The sequence below is a fragment of the Sparus aurata genome, chromosome 11 (genome assembly GCF_900880675.1).
Source record: "Sparus aurata chromosome 11, fSpaAur1.1, whole genome shotgun sequence".
In the NCBI taxonomy this organism is placed as follows: domain Eukaryota; kingdom Metazoa; phylum Chordata; class Actinopteri; order Spariformes; family Sparidae; genus Sparus; species Sparus aurata.
In genome coordinates this window covers 12,611,930-12,632,973 of record NC_044197.1, presented here as the reverse complement: position 1 = coordinate 12,632,973, position 21,044 = coordinate 12,611,930, and the positions used below count along the sequence as shown (strand labels likewise).

The 21,044-nt window shown below is 43.5% G+C and overlaps 1 protein-coding gene across 2 annotated transcripts in view; it reads right to left on the bottom strand.

The window, feature by feature from the left end:
* Window positions 1-21,044, bottom strand: part of sema6bb (sema domain, transmembrane domain (TM), and cytoplasmic domain, (semaphorin) 6Bb) — a 138,498-nt gene that overhangs the window by 30,666 nt on the left and 86,788 nt on the right. For both annotated transcript variants that reach the window (XM_030433231.1, XM_030433229.1), the window contains 7 exons: window positions 20,713-20,801; window positions 19,642-19,859; window positions 12,463-12,594; window positions 11,801-11,950; window positions 9,176-9,355; window positions 4,311-4,451; window positions 507-584 (listed from right to left, as the gene is read on the bottom strand). In XM_030433231.1, coding sequence (XP_030289091.1) covers window positions 507-584; window positions 4,311-4,451; window positions 9,176-9,355; window positions 11,801-11,950; window positions 12,463-12,594; window positions 19,642-19,859; window positions 20,713-20,801 — 988 coding nt within the window. The remainder of the gene's footprint in view (window positions 1-506; window positions 585-4,310; window positions 4,452-9,175; window positions 9,356-11,800; window positions 11,951-12,462; window positions 12,595-19,641; window positions 19,860-20,712; window positions 20,802-21,044) is intronic.

Genomic DNA, 21,044 nt, shown 5'->3' with positions numbered 1-21,044 from the left:
TTACACAACAGAGAAACACTTGCAAGACTTTGCACCTGCAGAGCGTTATACGGCCGCCAATTGATAACACACAAAGTGAAAGAACATGGTGTTGTTTAAAAGCAGCAGCAGACATCTTGAATCAATAAGTGTACACAGAGCTGACTGTGTCACAGGCACGGATGTTACTCAGAAGCTCAAATAGTCTCAGATAGAACCAAGGACTTCCAGAGCAGATTTATAATACATGGAGCGACTCTATGGGTGCTCCGCTAGGTGTGCTGTCTGAAAAATAACCTCGACAGGAATGATAAAAGTAGAAACAAATCCAATGAAAACAAAACAAGTAAAAAAAACAAACCAACACAAACAAACAGTTGGATCGAAGAGAGAGAACCAGGAAAGGTGATAAAACTTGAGACGGCCTTAAAGACAGAACCAGACAGACAGCGTGTCAGTATGGTGACCCAGGGCAGGTACTATAAACTGCATGAATTGATGTATATATATATGGAAAGGTGTCATACCTGGTCCCAGGTCTGAGGAAAGAGCAGGTGCTTCCTCTGGTCCATCCACAGTAAGGATCCCTGGAGGCAATACAGTTCCTGCAAAGACACAGACATTCACTTATTCAACAGCCCATTTCCCTTCAACTTCCCCTCATGTGGCTTAGAAGTTCAACACTGATTTGCTTGATCTTGACTTCAACTTCTGGGTGGCAATCCGCCAATTTCACACATGAGCCGAGAGCGGCAACTTATAATTCGATTAACTTATTTAGGGTGCTTAGTTGATAATAGGCTCCTAGTAGAAACTACACATCTCATCATATCTAACAAGGGCGGCTGTTGATCAGTGGGTAGAGCGGGTCGTCTAGTGATCGGAAGGTCACCAGTTTGAATCCCGGCTCCCCCTAGTTGCATGTCGAAGTGTCCTTGAGCAAGATACTGAACCCCATGAGCAGTTGCCGCAGGCTCCGTCATCAGTGTATGAATGTGTGTGTGTGTGAATGGGTGAATGTGGCATGTATTGTGCAGCGCTTTGGGCTGTCGTTAGACTGGAAAAGCGATATAAAAATGCAGACCATTTACCATAACACTCATGATTTCTGTACATCTGAGGCCGTCAACTCCTCATCATGTTGACCATTTCCCCAAAGAGCTTGTCATCACATTTATTTTACCACTTCTTGAGGTTTGAAACTCGCTTGCTCTACATTAGAGTGAACATTTTGTCTTCTACCTTTTTTTGTAAATTACAATAATCGTCAAGGTGGAATTGGTGGGCTAGTCAGTGTATTAAATTGGTTCTTTTGTAGCTATTAAAGAAGTATTTCAGAGTATGAAAAGATGATCCTTGGATAAAACTGAACTGTCTATGCAGAAGTAACATTTATATAACTGGTGATACACGACCAGAGAAAACAGAGAAAAAGTGCTGTGGCATTTTCATTTTGCTCAAAAGGGCAGAAAACCAGACCAATAAACTCTCCCTCTGATGGGTGACGGCTGGTAACAAACAATATCATATTACAGCTAAACAGTATGCTGAAAATAATTTGGGCGAAAAAATGGGCAGCATTGGCCCAGAATCTTGGTTTCACAGTTTATTAGCACTGCCTACTTCAGACAGCTGGATCAGAGTTTGGTGAGGCGCCCCTCTCTCGATCCAAGAGTTGGGGTTCATACATGCAAAAATGCTGAACATCAATCTTTAGAGTCAATACAACAGCCCTGAAATAGTCCAGATGAAGTGTTTTGCATCATTTGGGGGTACATCTGCCAACAGACGAGTGAATTTGAGTGCTGGCAAAATGGAGAGAAGTCGACAATTGTTCGTTTGCATATATTACCAGCCTAGCAGTGATACAAAGTTGGCTGCAAATCAGCAAAGATCCCATTTAAGCGTGAAAGCCAACTAATGAGCTTTTTCCAGAATCTCCGACTGCATCTCATGGTTTTCACAGGATGTAGACGCAGTTAAAAGCTCTGTGAACAAGCTAATAAGTGGATTTAACTTTTATCTTTCATGAATCAGCTCTAGGTAAATTGAGACGTTGGCTCTACAAGACATAGATTTGAGAACTATTTGTCCAGCAGCACCTTTTCATACAGTTTATATCCTCGATGCAGTGACACTGCCTTTTATGCAAGAAGTGACAAAATCACAGCTACAATTTCAGTGTTCATCTTGCGCGGGGTTTGTCTCCGGGGTTTGATATTCAGACTGGAAGGTTCGCGGGTTAGAAACATTTCAATCCATCTCTTCAATATTAGATTTCAGACCGCAGCATCAAGCAGTTTTTTTAAATGAAACGCTCTCGACCACATTTGCACTGTTACCCAAAACAACTTAATGTCAACGAGGTGTTCATTCTGAAGGATTACCAATCTTAAAACAACTTCAAGTCTCTGTGAGTTTTTTTTTTCTACCACAGTGAGTAATGAAAAGAAATGACTGAAATGCAGGGGATCAGTCTGAAAAACCTGTGGTATGTTTTTGTAAAATGGTTGGCAGAATGGATGTCTAGTTGCCTTGTTGTTGTTGAGCAATGATACATAAAACTCCCGATATGGTCCTTTAATGATGTGCTGTGACGCTCTCTCCGTGGTTAACTACACAACATGACTCTTTAATGACTGCTCCGCGAGTGGGGTTAAATGAGGTTAAAAGGTCAGCCCGCGACTGCATGCATCGGAAATCAGACCTCTTACTATGAAACGTTGAATTATTAAAGATTTATCTGAAGATGGAAGGCCGACCATGTAGACTGACATTCTTCTGAGGTGAAGGATCAGACCCGAAGCTGCTCAAGCGTGATTACAAGACCTTGAACATACTCGCACACAGAACATTTACTCCCTCATCTAAACACATAAACGCGTGCACACACACACACACTAAACACACCTCTGAAAGCATGTGAGTGTTCCTTAATGCGCTCTGGATTACACGCTTGTATGACTCACCTGGTTCAGTGAGCAAACTACGCCTGATGTGCTGGTGTGTGTGCAGCGGATTGTATTAGTGTGTCAATGGACGTTAACGGGCCACAGCCACAGGCATCAGGACCGTGCAAGTGTGCCAGCAGAGGGGAGGTGAGTTTGTGTTCCGGTGCTTGTGTGAGCGCATGCAGGTGAAATATCATTAGTTTGAATATATGCATTTTTATGTTTAATTATGTGGGATTAGTGGAGTCGGGGAACTCGCTGTTTTTTCAGAAATGCCCTGCTGCACATTCAGATAACGTTAAACAAATTCATAGCGGTGAGCTGCGAGAATAAGAAAATGAGGAATTCATTCGGGCTTTGATGCTGCTTTAACCGCTTGATGAAGAAATATATTTAAATATAATATAGATTATAAGATATGATAGAAAATATCTGGTAAAAGTAAAGGTGCAGATTCAACTTCTTGACTCCGGACTGCAGTAAAAAACTGAGAAAATAAGAAAATCCAGGCAGAGGGCTGCAGGGTCTCTGCAGATAGGAGACACTAATATTAGCACGTCTTGTTTCCACATTTGAGTCCCCCTCTCTGTGTTTCCATCTTGTTAGGTCTTTTATGGTGTTTTATCTTGACATGTGTTGAAATCAGTCTTTTGATGTTGGGAAACACTGCATAATTCCCCTCAAATGTATCTGAACTAAAGCAATAAGCCTGTTTTGAAAATGTAAGGAGTACAATATTTAGATATTCGTGTCAAAACGAAGGGAGTGAAAGTAAAAATCCTAGTGAAAGAACAATGTTGGGTCGCTGCAAATAAATTCATGTAAAGTTTGGTCTCGACCCCCTCAAATTGGACAGTTTCATGAGACGACTTACAAATAAAGATACAAATAAAGACTGATTGATCGAAAAATCAGCGTAAGTACTACTTTGTTTATTCCCACTTCTACATATAAGATAATACATTGTCATGTTTATTATCTGTTAAAATTATAGAGGAAAAACTGCAGGCTATGGCAAAAATACAGCCTCATTTTTGATGCCGATGTCCTAGTATAACAGCTTTTATAAAAATGTCTTCCCATTTACTGACACATTTTATTGCATTTTGAGTCATTTTTTGAGTAAACAGCAGTTACCAGATTATCACGTTGCTCAAGGACACAGTGACAGTCATTATTAAGCTGTACTAGAGTTATTATTGGAGTAAAATTCAGGTCAGCTACAGTGCAGCAACTCGGGAGCTGGCAGGGCTTCACAGTGTCTGGCTCAAGGACACTTGTGAAGGCCAGATGGTTCTTGAATGGTCACCTAACTTCTTGTTATGCTGGCCCACTGGCCTTTTATGTTCCTGTATGCACTGTATTTGCTGGGGGACTTACTTCATGCACCGGGAGTAGAGCTGGCAGCGTGCCACTGGCACTCTGACCACACAGGAAGGGAAGGCGAGGAGCAGAGTGTGGCTCGCCCGGTCCAGAGTCAGAGACAACAGCTGCCTGGCTTGCGGAGAGTCTTCAGCACACCTGCACCACACATAACACAGGAAGGTAGACACACACACACACACACACACATAAAAGGAAAAATGCATTAGGCGATTTCAATTACAAGACAGAAACAACACATTAAACCTTTGTCCTCACTCCGTGCATTACTGCAGGAAAAAAACAGTCAGTGTGAAACACAACTAAACATAAACAGTTAAAATCAATAAAAGCCATAATAAAAAGAGAAAGTGAAGAGAAGCCAGTCCGTGTAGCCAGATGTTAGCATGTCAATCCAAATATGCACCGTGTTGATTGTAGAGGTTCGAGAGGTCGGCCGACCATCAAAAATCAGCAGCCTGCAGCCGAATCACTTCTAATTGGCACTTAGAGCTATGATAGCCGGCACCAACCCGCCTCTGTGCCGTGGCTTTATACCTTTTTATGCACATGTGCACTCATGCATCAGTTGTATCTGGATGGTTTATGGTAATAACATTGCGGCGAGCCCACAGTCATTAAGAAGAATCTATCATTCTGCTGAGGCCAAGTTGTGAGTCATTCCTCACAGCCAATATCATGGAAGGCAGGGGGAAGGAGGAGGGGGGTACAATAAAAAAAATAACAAACGCAGGAGAAAAAATCATGAAAAGAAAATGAGAACCAGGATGAGACAGGGAGAGACAACAGGAGAAGATACAGACTCTTTGAGTGCTGCACTCTTACAGGTCATTTCCTAGTTCTTTATGTTAAGCAGCCAATCACAAACCAGTGATTTCTATCTGTGCTAACCTCTTAAAGGCTGACTGTGCTTCTGTGTACCCTGGAGTTTATTACAGGGCACAAAGCATCACTTTGTGTGTGTGTGTAAGGTGAGTTAGGGGTGGCCTAGCCTGGAGCATTAATGGAAACAAAAAAAAAGAAAAAGAAAAGGCCCTGATGTGGCTGTGCTCTGTCTCCTGATTAGCTAGGCGCCTGCTGAGATAGCCTGACTGTCACTGACCTCCTGGTGGGCCCACCATGCACACCAAATTATCCCTCACACACTGGCTCCAGTCCACATTGGCTCATTCATCACACAGTCTCCCTCATTTCACTTGCCATCAGTATCCTTCATTTCGTCAAGTCCAAAGCAGAAAAAATAAGCTGAAACATGAATCGATGTGCATATTTTAGAGAGGTTCAGAAAGCGAGGAAGTTCATTACTAAATAAGAAGTGAATCAAGCTCATTTCCAGCCAGTTGGTTCAAGAAATTATCCAACATTTCCTCTTATTGCAGAAAGAATGGGACGTATATCAGCGAGCGCAATTACCACGTCAGAGAGCTTGTGTTTAGAAACGTGTACTTTCTTTTTAAAATGCCTCTAATTAGCCTCGGTGAAAGATAATCACCAGCCAAATCTGCCTGCATCTGTGTGACAATTGTCTCCCCCTCCCCGCCCTGCAGCCATCCACCATGTGGAACGCTGCATCTCAACAAAGAACAAAAAGCATAAACGAAGATTGAAAATGCATTGTACCCAGTGTTCATTACGTAGTGATGGGTATCCAGTGAAACCTCGGAGCTGCCTGCCTCACGCAAAATGCTAATTAGAAAGGGAACAAGAAGCTCGATCCACTTCAGTCCTTTGTCAAGATCCACATATAAATATAATTTCGCCTCAGACTGAAGATAAGGGGTCATTTTTCCCTGACTGTACGTCATTTTTGTCAAGATTAAGCACAGCACGATTTTATCGTCACTTCATTACTTTCGGTTGTTTTGGCACTAATGCCGTTCTTCCGTATGTCTCAACCCCATTATTAAAAGATGTTCAGATTTCCCGATAATGACTATTAGCCTCTAATCCTATTCTTCTCTGTTTGCCCTATTTGTATTCTCGGCATGGGGTTGCACCATCTCAGCAGCGGCTGCACAATTATGTGTATCTCTGGCAGAATAGGTGAGGTTTTCTGCATAATTCAGGACACACCACGTCTCGAGGACATGTCATGCTCCTTTTTTTTCCTTCTTTGCAATTCTTTTCCTCTGTGTTTCTCACCACCAACTCGCCTCGCTGTGTATACATCATGTTATTTAATAATAATAATAATAATAATAATATATTTAATTTGTAAAGCACTTTACATTTAGATAAATCTCAAAGTGCTACAGGAAAAGCACCAATACAAGAAAAACATTAGTAGAAGAAAAAAAAAGAAAAACAAAACACCTGAAAGTCAATAGCAACTTAGTGATCATAGGCTCTACTAAAAAGGAAAGTTTTAAGTCCTTTTTTAAAGCATTCAACAGTCTGTGGTGCCCTCAGGTATTCAGGGAGGCTGTTCCATAGACGAGGGGCAGCAGAACAGAATGCTCGGTCCCCTAAGGTGCGGAACTTAGTCCTGGGGGGCTGGAGACGGTGAGAGTTGGTCGAGCGGAGGGGTCGAGATGAGGTTTGTGGGGTTAGCAGTTCTTTAAGATAGGAGGGGGCGTTGCCATGGACGCACTGGTGGGTGAGGAGGGAGACCTTGTAATCAATCCTGGCGGAGATAGGAAGCCAATGAAGTGAATGGAGGATGGGTGTGATGTGTTCATACTTTCGCACTCTCATCAGGATCCTAGCAGCACTATTTTGCACATACTGAAGCCTTTGGATGCTCTTGCTGGGGGTTCCAATCAGTAGTGCATTGCAGTAATCCAGCCTGGAGGAGACAAAGGCATGGATGAGCTTTTCGGCATCAGGAAAGGAGAGTGAGGGTCGGAGTTTGGCAATATTTCTGAGGTGATGGAAGGAGTTTTTGCAGAGACGTTTGATGTGAGCCTCAAAGGTGAGGTGAGGGTCAAATATGACCCCAAGGTTAGTGACAGATGTGGAGAGGGGGGTGACCTGCCCGGAAAACGTGATGCTGGTTATGGAGGATGACTGGATCTGGTGAGGGGTGCCAACAAGTATGACTTCTGTTTTGGAGCTGTTTAACTGCAGGAAGTTGTGCTTCATCCACACCTTTATCTCCTCCAGACAGGTGGTTATAGTAGAAAATGGTGATGGTGAAAGCAAAGTTGCAGAGGGGCTTGAGTCCATTTTAATATACAGTTGAGTGTCATCTGCATAACAGTGAAATGAATAAATAAATGTCTCATTTAAAACAGAAAACACATCTGGTTTGTGCCAGGTTTCTGTGAGGCACATTAAATCCAGTTGTTTGTCCAGGATGTGGTCATGTATGAGACAAGATTTGTTTGTTAACGATTGTACATTAAACAGTTCAATTTTGACATTAGGATGAATAGTAAGTCTCTGGATTAGCTGAAGCATCCTAAGATCCACTCCGCGTTTTCTGCCCAGTTCTGTGACTCCAAGAGGGGCAACAGCATACTGATGACGTGATTGGGATGCGACAGTACATGCAGCTGACCAGAGAGATGGGATTGAATGGCTGGACTGGGAGTAAACAAACTTTCGACGGGAGCTCCTGTGAATGTAACGGGGTCGGGGAAGTAGTCCAAGATTTTTGATAATTGAGATGCACGCTGGAGTGGTGCAATTGTTGAATTTCCTCAGTTGGGCGGCAGAGTAATTCAACATCATGCCAATTGCGAAGGGTACTCGTCTTATCCGTCTTGTCGCCGTTAGCCGTGGACACGGGGTAACAACAATCCTCATCGGCAGTACGACAGGAGGAGGCGGGACTGGGAGACCAGTCGCTCTTGGTGGAACGAGAGAACCTGGTGCCAGGAGTCCGGTTGTAGCAGGGAACACTGTAGCCGTCTCGTTAGCTGCTAAGCTAGCAGTTGGCAGTTTGGCGTCCGCTACCAGCCTCTTGAGTGGGGCAGCTGGCTAACAGTTTGATGAGTTGATAGAGGCTTCCCGGAAAAGCAGCGGCAACAGGCTATTCAGGTGAATATCCCTTGATGGCAAGCTGGATGAAGATGGGAGTCTCTGGAAGGTGGTTAACTGGCATCAACTGGCATCAACTGATCATCAGTTATTCAGGAGGTCAATCCGCTGTTAGCCGTTGGAGGAGTACGACGGCAGTAGATGGATGGACAAACATCAGATTCGGTTACAGCAATTGTGGTAACAAGTACACTATTTTGGACTATTTTCTCCGTTAAATCAGTTAAGTTAAACAAACTGAGAAAGAGAAAAAGAGAAAGGAGAAGCGGCGAACAAGCAGCGCCAGCGTCCTCTCCTGTCCTCGGTTGCTAGGCAATTCCTATTTAACCATTTCCTCACCTCTCATGCTGTACGTTGTGAGCTACTGAACTCTCTCCCATTTGACTTTGACCTGTGGACACTTTGGACACCTTTTAAAAGCTGCACAAGACCCATTTGTTTAGACTTGCCTTTGTGTAACCTTATTTGGTATGTTCGTTTTCTGGTTTCCTATTTCCCCCTGCTGTTTTGGTGTTTACATATAGATAGATATAATGTGGTCATTTATGAGCTTTCAGATGGATTAGGTAATACTTAGAGAGAGCCAGGCTAGTTTTTGTCGCCCCGTTTCAGGTATCAGTCTTCCCATGTAACTCTCAGCAAAACAAACTATATAATGTATAATGTGTTAATTATTGAGCAGTTGAAGTGATGGTAGATGGCCACCTTTAGAGAGATGCAGTGGTTCCTGCATGTTGAAAGTGCGAAGCCGAGGCCGTAGCTTCATATTCAACCAACAGACATGAGTGGTGTCAATCTTATCATCTAACCCTCAGCAATAGATTCAAAAGATGTTCAGCTATCTCTTTAACGGTTTCCTTTTTTCTTTTGGCTTTTCTTACTTGTCGGGGTTGAATCCCTCCAGTTCCTCCAGGAAGATGTTGCTGTTGGTGACGGTGTTGTCCTGGTTGGGCATGATGAGGAACTTGAGGATGGTCCCTCTGCTCGACCCGAGGAACAGGACGGTCCGGTTCCTGTGAGGCCCGGCTTCTGTGTCCACCACAATCTTATTCAGCTGGTACCTGAGCAGCGGGACGGATCAGAGCACTGCATTAAGGCTTATTCGGGACTTTTCTCTCCTATGAAAGCTAAAAGCATTGTGAAGTAGCGCCTGGAGGAAGGTTTATGATTTAAGTGCATTACATCTGATTGGTTTAGGTGTAAAATACAGACTCCTGTGAATTTAAATCACAATATGCCATTTTCTCTTGAGCCACTTCCAAATGAAATGAATTCCACAGAGTACAAACCGCTCATCAAATTTGCATAATAAACTAATTACGCCAGACGTTGAGTCATTAATAATATCAGTCAAGTAAATGGGCTCGTCTTGGAACAATAGCAAAGTGCTGCTGAACTACACATAGTCCTGTGTGTCTGACTAAATGGACGCGAATAGGAGCCATGTTGTGCCAGGAGTTTAATATTCCACATACATCCAGTCCCCATAATCCCTTGGTGGCTAGTTGGCAGTGGGACTCCATAAGGAAGATAGTGGAGAGAGACAGGCACGCGTGCATTAATGTGAGACTTGACCGCGATGTGCTACAGCTGCTCGCCTGCTACTGCAACACATAGCAAGGATAACTTCAACAAAAGCAGTCCACAGCCCCAACAGACAGACAGTCTGTGCGTGTGTGTCTGTGTGTTTAAATACAAAGACCTGTGTATGTTCAGCACCTTGTCTCCTACACCAGGGGTTCACAAAGGGTTTCATGTCAAGGAACATATGTATATTAAACCAGTGGTCCCCAACCACCGGTACCGGGCCGCAGAGAAAGAATAAATCCGTTATTTTATTTCCGTTATATTGACGATCATACTCGGAAAGTTGTTTTATTTTGAAAAACGGATTCTCTTTTAACAACATCCGTCTCTTCCTCTTGGCGCGCTTGACACGTACCTGTTTCAGTCACGGACCGGTATACCCTAAAAAATCAAGCTAGCTGAGATTAGTGGAAAACAAACGTCTTCGTAGAGCTACTTTGCAAAGAAAAAAGGAAACGGCCCAAAGATGAGACGGAAGAAGAGGGACATGGACAACTGTATTGAAGTTGGCTGTTAAAGTGGCTGAACTGCAGCTGCGGGGACGGTTAGTGGACAACTGCTATAATTTTATTATCGCGGAATCACACGCGCACCCCCCAGGTCCGCCAAAATTTGTCGTACATGAAACAGGTCCGTGGTGCAAAAAAGGTTGGGGACCACTGTATTAAACCACAGACTCTCACTTTGAAAGAATCTTGTCTTAAAGAATCTTTTCTCTTTTGTTTCTTATTTATTTTAGGTTTGTAGATTTAAAAGTACTGATAGTTAATCAATGATCAAACTAGGATTACTATAATCCTAGTTCACAGTCAAATATTGCCTTGTTGTTCAAACTTCCCAAAAACGTTAAATATTCGACCCCCTCAACCTACTCAAGGACCGCTGTTGGTCCACGGACTCAAGTTTGAAAACCACTGTCACACACTGCAAAACATCACACAGGAATTTATTGACTAACGTTTGATCATTTAGTAAATCTAAAGATGTGAGTTTCACTTATGAAGCCTCTAGTTTTCATTTTCAGACTCTTTCAAAACTGATCAAGTGAGTGAGTTCTTCTGAGTTCTTCTGTCTTGTGACTTAAAATTATGAGTTCAGTGAATGTTCAGTAAATTCATCTAATTAAGTTGAAAAAAACCAAACACAATTAGCATATTACAAGACTTAAAAGTCTACAGGGACCCTTTTTGAAATTATGTTTGCTAATAATTTGTTTTAGGACCAAACAGTAGTCATTTGGAGGTGGTAGATGGTTGACATACAAAGCACCAAAGTTTGACACTGGAGAACCAATGTTTGCATCCTGAGTCCCAGGTGTGGTTAAGTTGAGCCAACAAAGTTTGGTCAAAGTTGGTCAACCTGAAGATTAACAGTGGAACAACTGTAACAACTGCTGAAACTGCAGAAGAAAAACAACCACTCTGATGGGGGAGACGAAGAAGGTGAAAAGGAAGAGTGATAAAAACCAGGGTAAAACAAGATGGAGAGTGCTCCGGTGTTGCGCCAAAGTCTGTTCCCTGTATAATATGTGGCTCCCCTTCCCTGTAGATGAGGTCTAGATGGTAGAACCCGCCTACTTATTAACACAACTGAGTGCTTTATGCGAGGTCATATTGGGATTTTAAGGGTTGTTTTTTTTTTTTATTTCCGCTTTAATCAAGACTATAGTCTTTCTCTCATATTAAGGAAGTGCTTTGAGTACTTAAACATAACCATTAAAAACCTTTATTATGATGTAGTTGCTATTAGTGAATGTTTTATTGAAAACAAATGAATGACATTGTTTTGTTTTTTCTTCATGAACATTTTGGAACTTGTCAGATGTGTTGATTAAAAAAGTCTCCTCATTATGTTGACGACAGACAAACTGTGTTAGTAGTCTATAAACAAAATTAATAAGAGACAGGGTCTAGTCTTACCTGACCATGGTCCTCACTATCCATGGCCTTTGTCCGAGTGACGGGACGGCTTCATCCATCAGAGGATGGGTCTTGACGAAGTTGAGCATCTCATCAGGGAAGGCGTTTGACGAATTAAACTTGGAGCCCTGAACAGCACAGCCGCCGGGTCTGGAGACAGCGAGTTTGAGCACATGTTCAGCAGATGGTACAGAGACAAAGTGGCATCCTTATTTTCTGACTACTTCAAGCCTCGGCAAAAATATAGTTATACAATTAAGCCGTCTAGACTGTCTGAGTGTCTCGCATTCAGACACTAGGCCCTTTTATCAACAAGAGATTGATTTGATTTAGTCGAAAGAAGCGCGTGTTTGATGCATTTCGCAAGTGACGGATAGCTGGAAGAGGTCAAGACACGTTGTTGGATTTTCAGAGAACACGTTGTATCATTGCTGAAAAATGAATGTCCCTGATAAACATGATATTATGCTGGTGTACGTTTTCTCCAGGCTGAAAAAAAGTGTATGATCACTTCATAACTGTACTGATGCTTGTTTGGTGACAAACACACTTTTTTGAGAACAGTTATTGAATACCGGTTTTGTCCTAATTCTGTTTTTATCGCACAGTTCTCTGATAACAACCTCAGCACAGGTGCACACACTGATTACAACCATCTGCACCTTGGCTTCGGGATGACTTCATCTGGAACAGGCGTCCAAATAGACTCAGGTGATTTCTGCTCCTTGAACCTCCCATCGAACACCCCGGCCAGCTGCTCCATGTCGAAGGCACACACCGCCGAACCTGGGATACTGTAGAGACAGAGACGGAGATGGAGAGGTGAGCCAGAGGTTGATTGAGACACGAAAAGACTGTCAATCCTGCGTCAAGTACTTTGGCGCGGTGAGAATAAATGACTGGAAAAGAAAAAGATAAGGTGGATAATGCCAAGACTGAAAAATAGATGTTGGAACCTTGAAAAGGAAAGAAGTTAAAAAAATCAATTGAGAGCGTGAGAAAAGGGACAGGCACCCAGCGAAGATGTCAAAATTGGATATTGGCTGTTCATATTTTTGACATTCAGCGCCGCAACACAAAGGAAATTGTTACGGAGACGGAAAGAAAGACGGGATAAGATAGATGCTGTCAACTCCCCGGGCGGAGAATGGATATGCGGCGGATGCAATATCTAGATTAGACCCATGAAAAGAACTTGGCTGGAATTCCTGGAATATAAAATAGGGAGTGAGTCACTGAATATTCTGCCTTTTTAGAAAAGAGGGTGGAATATTCTCATGAACCCCGACAACACATTCCAGTAAGACTCCCGGTGTGCCGCGGAGGCTGTTTAACTACTCATGAACCCGGCAACAGGGATCAGAACATCTGCTCCGTCAAGTGTCCACAGCCCACACACACACACACAAATACACACAGGGAAAACCAACAAATAGAGACGTGCTGTATTCACACAAATCCTTTTCACTGAGCCTGATTCTCGACTCTTGTGCTTTGGGCTGATGAAAGCACTACAGAGAAAAAAAAGAGAGTGGTGTCAAGATGAGGTAAGGGATGAGTTTTATAAAGACATCCCATTCTTCCTGCTCTGAGACTCGACTTTCTGCTCTGACTGTGTCGTCGTCAGTGACTAATGGCGTGCGTGGTGTGAGAGCTGGTGACTAAGTGCTAATACCTAAGTGAGACACGCACATCGGAAAACCTGAGAGACTGAGTCACCTGCAACCTGCTGCTACATAAATCCCACACAGACCCCATCTGTTTCCTGCCTTCTTTCTGTCATAAAAACAGAAACATCCAGCTGCTGATTTGAAGATATGCCCCCCCCCTTCATCCCTGGTTCTATTTGAGTGCCCGTCTGAAAGCTACAGAAGGGTTTGTCTGGGATGGCAGCGCCCGAAGGCTGGATTTTGGTTGCAGCGGGGAGCCGTGCTCTCCTGATGCGCCATTTGATCAGGTCACGCCGTCTCCCTCAGCACTTATCATTCATAGGCAGGGATGCGAGTCAACCCGGGCCAGCGTGGCAGAGCTGCAGGCGTATCTGTGGACGGTGAGCCGTCCTTCTCAGGAGCACAGGCACCAGATGTTAAGCGTGACATGTCTGCCAGCTCTGCAGCGGTGCCAGCTCGGCTTCCTTTTCCTTTACCTTATCCCTGCCCAAGCTCTTTCTTCCTCTCTCGCTGCAGGTCACTGGGTTTTTCCCCCGTGTCGGGCTGTGTGTCTGACAGAAGCAAGCCAAAATGCCTCGAGCTGTTTCGCTCTCCGAATTCTCTTAATTATTCTAATTTTCACTCTGAATAAGTCTCTCCTGCTCTTTGTTTGAGTCCATGTGAGTCGTCGCCTTGCACTGTACACAACTCACTCTCTCAGTCGCGCTCACACTTTCCTTTGTTTACTTCCCCTCCGTTCACTGGCGTTTGTCCTTCTTTCGCTCTTTTCTCATTGACGTAAGGTTGAGTGGCAGGCTGTCAAGGCTAGATGCAAAGACCGTCCGTTGGTCGAGTCTAGTACTTCCTCACTGTTTAACAGCCCGCTGACAGCTCGGACTAACACGGTAACACACACCTCACGGACACATGATGCCTCGCAGGAGCAGACGAGGAAGCAGAGAGAGGAGGTGAGAGACGGGAAGTTTCACTGTCCATCCCTTAATAAGTTCAACTCTGATAAATTGGAATGGCTTGACATTTTCCACAGTTTTAATATATACAGAAAGACTTTGTGAAATATGGTACAATTAACAACATGGGGGCTATTATATATAATTCCTGCTTAAATGTTTATACTTTTAAAGGTCACAAATCCCACACACTTAGTCTGATCCCCTGCACAATGCCAATATGCCAATTGGACAATTTACAGAAGGTCTTAGCGTATTTCTCAAGGACATTTTCGGACGCCGAGCCCCGTTTATTCCTATGGAAGCCGCTCAATGGTGTTTGAAGCCAAGAGGGCCCAGCATGAACACTACAGACTTCCGCCCACTGAATTGGCTAACATCTGGTTGGGTGCCAGGCTAACTTGAGTGGGAATACAATGATTTAATCATGTGGCTCTTCCAGACTTTCCAAATGTTACTGGAACGAATGAATCAAATTATGGTAGTCGAAGGGTGCGGGGGCTGCGACACTCAAAAGAATGTATCCAACGCTTCTCTCACAATGTAAGGTCATTGGGAAAAAAAAGTCTGATTGGGCCCCAGTGGCTTGCTTGAATCCTGTCACACTGTTGCCAGGCAACCAACAGAAACACACAAGAAAAAAGGTGAAAACAATTAGCTGTCATGATGTGCGGTTTGCACTACATTAAATACTATTTCATAAAACAGTTTTGCATTATATGAAACTACTTCATCTTTTATGAGACTCTTTACACATTGTGAAGTCATTTAATCATTCCCTTTCTTTGTTTTATTCTACTACAAACCTCTCACATGAACTCCTTTCTGGGATTCAAACAACCTCATTTGTCATACTTCTCTGTGACCTTTCCACATCAGGTCCCTGTGAGCACTCTCTTCTCTCTATACTCTGACTATCCTGGCCCATGTGAACCAGTGAATACCTCTGTAACAACTCTGTATTTTCCTTGTGACATGGCTCTGCTGTCACCTACATGCGTTGCTCCGTCCCTTACCCATTCCTAAAGCTTTTTTTAAGCTAGATTCCTAATATACTTCACTGCCTTCTCTACCGTTGCAGGCCCAGGGGGACTAGCTTGAGCATCTGTGCATCCTCCCCCGCGTCACACTTCTTCTGGCACCGTAAACCTGTTCTCCTCCTGCACCTTGTCCTCCTCATTTCCCCTCCCCTGCTGTGTTTTCCCAGAGGGACATCCTGCTGTCTGACCCTGTCACGTGGGAAATCTTTACAACCACAAAAACCAAACGTGGCCTCCTACTCTCAGGATGCACTAGATTTACTTTACTTTGCATGGGATGTTTTCACTGCATTCCTGCTCGGCTCCATTAAGCCTAATGAGCCCACGTCAGTCGACTAGCAGCGATAGGCATTTTCAGCTGCCAAAACAATAGCTTAAGAAATAATGAGAGATGTTTATTTTCAGTACCGGTCCACTGCAGCCTGATGACGGTAAGCATTCAATTCGACATCTCGCTGTTCTTTCCACACACAACCCATTTATTTGAGATGCTAAATAAAGCAGAGAGTACTTTTTTCCTTTTCCCCCCGAATCCTCTCAAATTCATATTCTTTCACTGTTGTTCCCTACGCCTCCTTGACCTCTTGAGCACTGAGAATGCCCGGTAGGAAATCCGAGCTCTTCCTTCATCCCTCTCTGAGAGGAAGAGCCTGGGGCTTCAGAGGTGGATACACAAAGGAAATGACAACTGGGGGCGATTTTATACTCTGGAAGCGGAGACTGAAGAATCCCGAAAACTCCATTACAGTTGAGGAGATGGTATGTGGCCGTAAAATTATCCCTGGAGTGTTGCGGCCGCAGGAGGAGATGAATAGATTCAGGTATCCAGGGGAGACTCCAGGAGGGCAAGTAAAAACTTTGACTTCATCCCGTTATTCCCAGTCAGAGCCCCATATATGCTGAGGTGGGCCAAATGGCAGGAGAGAATAGCTATTCCTTCACTCACGGGCCCGGCTTCATGCTGTTTTCACTGCGCGCTGCCAGCCAAAGCAATTTGTCTGGCAAGCACTTGGCCAGTGTGGCACAGTGGGCCACGCGGGGGCCAGTGGGAGTTTTGCAGCTCAACCTCACACATTCTCTCCTTCTCTTTGTGTCCATTTTCCTCCATCACACCCATCCTTATCCATCCATCCATCTGAACCACCCTTTTTTTCCTCTCTCTCTCTCTCTCTCTCTCTCTCTCTCTCTCTGTCTTGGCTGGCAGTTATTTAAAACAGGACCTGGTGGCAGTTTACCCAGGCAGGGGTGCGTGTGTGTTCAGCTGGTTTCTCCTCTGTGGCATGCTGGTAAATGCTGCTATCTGGGAACCATTGTAAAGTGTGTGTGTGTGTGCATGTGTGTTCGCGTATGAGCGTGGGAGAGAGTGTGTGTGTGTATGTGTGTGTGTGTGTGTGTGTGTGAAGCATCCATCTGTCTGTGCAGGCAGTGGCCTCTTCTCGCCGCGAAGCCTGTTTTCCAAACAAACAGATAAGATGCAGCTGATGAAACAGTTTTAGATCTCAGGGAAGGAGGGGTGCACGTGTTGCCCATTATTGACTTCCTCGTCCTTGAGTTTTCTCATCCATCCCTCCTCCTCTGTTCTCCTCTGTGCCTTCTTGCTCACTCATTCTTATCGCTTCTCTTCTTTCTTTCTTTCTTTTTTTCGTTCTTTCTATCCTGCCTTCTACTGCGAAGGTCTGGAGGCTACTGCTCTGAGACACCGTCCTGCAACTCGTAGAAAAGCCTTATTTTAATTATAGAAAATAGAAGCGGTATTTTATCGGAACAGGTGAGAGTTATGCTGATGGCTGCGTTAAAGTGGTAACCGTATTGATTCCATACAGGACTCTTCTTTCAAATGTATTTGCGCCACCAGACACAGTAAATGTTGTCAGGGCCATTCAGATAGGGTAAGATGAGTGGGGCATTACAAAAAAGGTTTATTGGACACTTTTGTATGACTTGACCCACACCTACTTAAAGTATGCAGAGATGTTCCTCCCTGTCCAACTTGTAGGGTAAGTGGAGGATGTTCCTTTTTAATAGTTAAGATTGTGTTTTTCTTACTGATGTTGAAAAAATGGCAAAAAGAACGAGTTTAAGTCTATCAGAAACAGGCATACGCATGAAGAAAACTGTGCTGCTGAAAGGGGAATTATCCCATCCCACCGGCAGTTCCTTCGATGTTTTAGGAAAATGTAAGACTCAACGCTAGATTGAGTCACTGTTGAACACCAGTGGTCTCTGATGTAGACATAACAGCATACTTGGTGCATCAAAAGAATCAGAAGTGCACTGTATGTGTAGCTCACATAAATATTTTTGTCACACTCCTTTCTTCTCTCTGCTGTTCAGTTTCTCTGGTTTGCTTTGTGCGATGTCTTTGGTTCTGTAAATACTCGAGTCTCCAAGAATCCGCGATTTAACAGGCACCATTCTCCCCTTGCCTCTCCTCTCACCTTTTTCCAATTTAATCTTGTCTTTCAACAAATCACCCTTTTGTCCTCGACGGAAGCATTCCATGTGTGTTAAATTACTCTGTACCTCACAATCTTGACCTTTGTGCTGCCACGCAGCCCTTTTCATTTCTCTGGAGCTTTGCCTGGCCTGTAGGAAGCCTTGTCTTTCTTACTTCATATGTGAAAGGAACAAACCATGGCGGTCCACTAAATTTTCAAGGTGAGCCGTGTGAGTGCCGCCACACACTGGGTGTCTATCTCAGTCTCCATGGGGAGTATGTCACGGTGCTTCTCTTTGTCTTAGTAAATCGTTAAAAAAAAAACTCTCAGTGTGATTGGGTCCCAGTTTCTCTTTCCAGAGAAAGACATGGATTGAAATCCCTCCATGTTAGCCCTCAAAGTCATAAATGTAAGTCCACACAAAAAAACTTTTTTGAAGGCCGCCAGGTTTGATTGAGTGATTCTCAACCAGTGTCTGCACTTTGGAGTATGTGGGAAGATTGTGAAGTACTGTAGGCCTATTAACAAGAAGCAGAAGTAATCTAAATTTTAAAATTCCTAATTTTGAGTCCCCTGGTAGGCTACTACTGAACACCATGTGTTGAGACTGTGCACAAACTATTTAGCAATCTAAGACTTAACTGTTATTTAAGGATTGTCCAAAGAATAAATGTTTAGATACAACTAAAATGGATAAACAGTATACATAGCTAATGTAACACATGGTTGAAACAGCTAGAAGTAATTGATAAATGATTGCAGTAGTTAGTTAAAAGTAATGGATAACAGTTGAAACAGCAAGCTAAAAATGATTGATAAATTGTTGAAATACTTAAAGGATAAATGGCTGAAACAGTTAGCTAAAAGAAGGCTAGCTTAATGGATAAATGATTTGAGTAGTTAGCTAAAAATAATGGTACATTGTTGATATTGTGAGCTAAACGTAGCTAATGGCTGAAAAGGAAAACAGATAAAAGAATGGATAACTGGTTAAAGATGTTAGCTAAAAGTAAGGGAATATTTACTGTTATAGTTAGCTAAAGCGTGGGAGTGAGTGTATGTGTGTGTGTGAAGCATCCATCTGTCTGTGCAGGCAGTGGCTTGTTCTCGCCGCAAAGCCCGTTTTCCAAACAAACAGATAAGATGCAGCTGATGAAACAGTTTTAGATCTCAGGGAAGGAGGGGTGCACGTGTTGTCCATTACTGACTTCCTCGTCCTTGAGTTTTCTCATCCATCCCTCCTCCTCTGTCCTCCTCTGTGCCTTCTTGCTCACTCATTCTTATCGCTTCTCTACTGCAAAAGTAATGGAATATTTATTGATATAGTTAGCTAAAAGTAGCCAATGGATAACAGTTAAAACAGTTAAAAATAAGAGATAAATAGTTGAAATATTTAGCGAAAATGTAGCCTAGCCCAATAAATGCATGATTGGATTAGCTAGCTAAAAAGTAATGGATGAATTGTTGAAGTTGTAAGCTAAGTTAGCAGTTGAAGTATAGCTAAAAAATGTTTTAAAGTTTAAAAGTTGAACTAATTAGCTAGAAGTAATTGATAAGTGGTAGCAGTAGATAAACAGCTCAAATAGTTAAAGGGATGGATAAATGCTTGAGATGGATGATGATGTTGATGAGGGCGTAGGCCTCCAGGTTCTGGGGTACAGGCTGCATATTTCTTGAGAAGAAGACACGTGTGTGTGATTTGTAGCTTGTTTGCAGGTACATGTTAGTATGTCTGTGGTGTACCTGTTAGCCGGAGTCGAGAACACCCCCAGGACAATATCCCTGCCATGCATCCTGATGATGGGGCTGGTGGAGTGGAGCAGGTTAAAGTAGAAGTGGGAGTCACCGGGGACGGAGCAGTTCAGACGAGCCTTCAGAAACGACGTCCACTGCTTCTCCAGGACGCGCTGTGACCCTCCCAGATCGCGTTTGCACACCCGCGCCACACGTGACACCACCACCTGTGAGCAGGCAGGCACGCAGAGGGCAGATGTAGGCGTCGAAAATAACCGTGCACAATAGATTTGCAACATACTGACAGGCATATCTGTAAAGGCACAGCTCACATATAACTTCAATGATTAGCTGGGGAGTTAGGGTATATTTCCCAGGCTTTGGGTTTCATCTTCAAACATGCATATTTAAAAGCTCTTTTCAACTCCAGGGTGATCTCTGAAGAGTCATTTGCATGCTATTTGCAATGCGGAAAACCCTGCTTTGACAGATCATTGTTTTATAATGGTAAATGTGATATCAATTATTCATTAAAATGTCAGTGCATCTCAAAATTGCTCCTTTGAACACCCTCATCCACACAACGGTGACGCTGTTAAGTATCCATTTACTCTGCTCTCTGTAAACATGTCAAAGCCTGAGACCTTGTGCAAGCACTGCGAATAGCTAATTTTTTAGAAAAACAAGTTTCCTGATGCTAATATTTTTTTAATAAAGATGTATCCCCAGCTCTGTTAAGGGCAGGAAATCTACCCAGTTCAATAAAAAAATAACATTTCTCAGGTTAATACAGACATGAGTTGTTTGCTTAGACTGCGATTTGTTTGATTAGATATGCAGACAAACAAGCACGAGGATGAAAGGTCAGCGTAGCTGTGGGAGAAGACATCCATATAATGGCAGCGGAGAGATATTGTACTGAGATCTCCTTTCATGCTGCTGCATTTTAACAACACATTCATATATTTCTCTGCAGTCCTTTTAAGAGATGCTCCGAATGGACTCGCAGCACCTCTGTGTTTCAGCACTGCGAGTTCAGTGGGAGAGGAGGAAATGTTTTCATCAGATCGACTTCTATACCTTCTCCAGGTAATTGAACTCCATGGCTATCTCTCTGAAGAAGAAGTAGATGTGAGGTCCCCACTCGACGGCACTGACAAAATACGGCTCTATATCGTGGAAGAGAGGGAGAAAGAGGGCATAGTGTGTAAGAGAGGCGTCGTGGCGAAACAGGGTTTGATGAAATATAGGTGGGGAAAGCATGCGTGGGACCGTGAGAAGGCATACAGCGGACAGTGTCTCCATTTTGCAAATGCATCAGTCACTCCCACGACACCGAGGTAACATGAGGGCAGTGAGAACGGGGCGCAGGCCACGCTTAATTTCATTACATGGTGAAAGGGGATTTCACA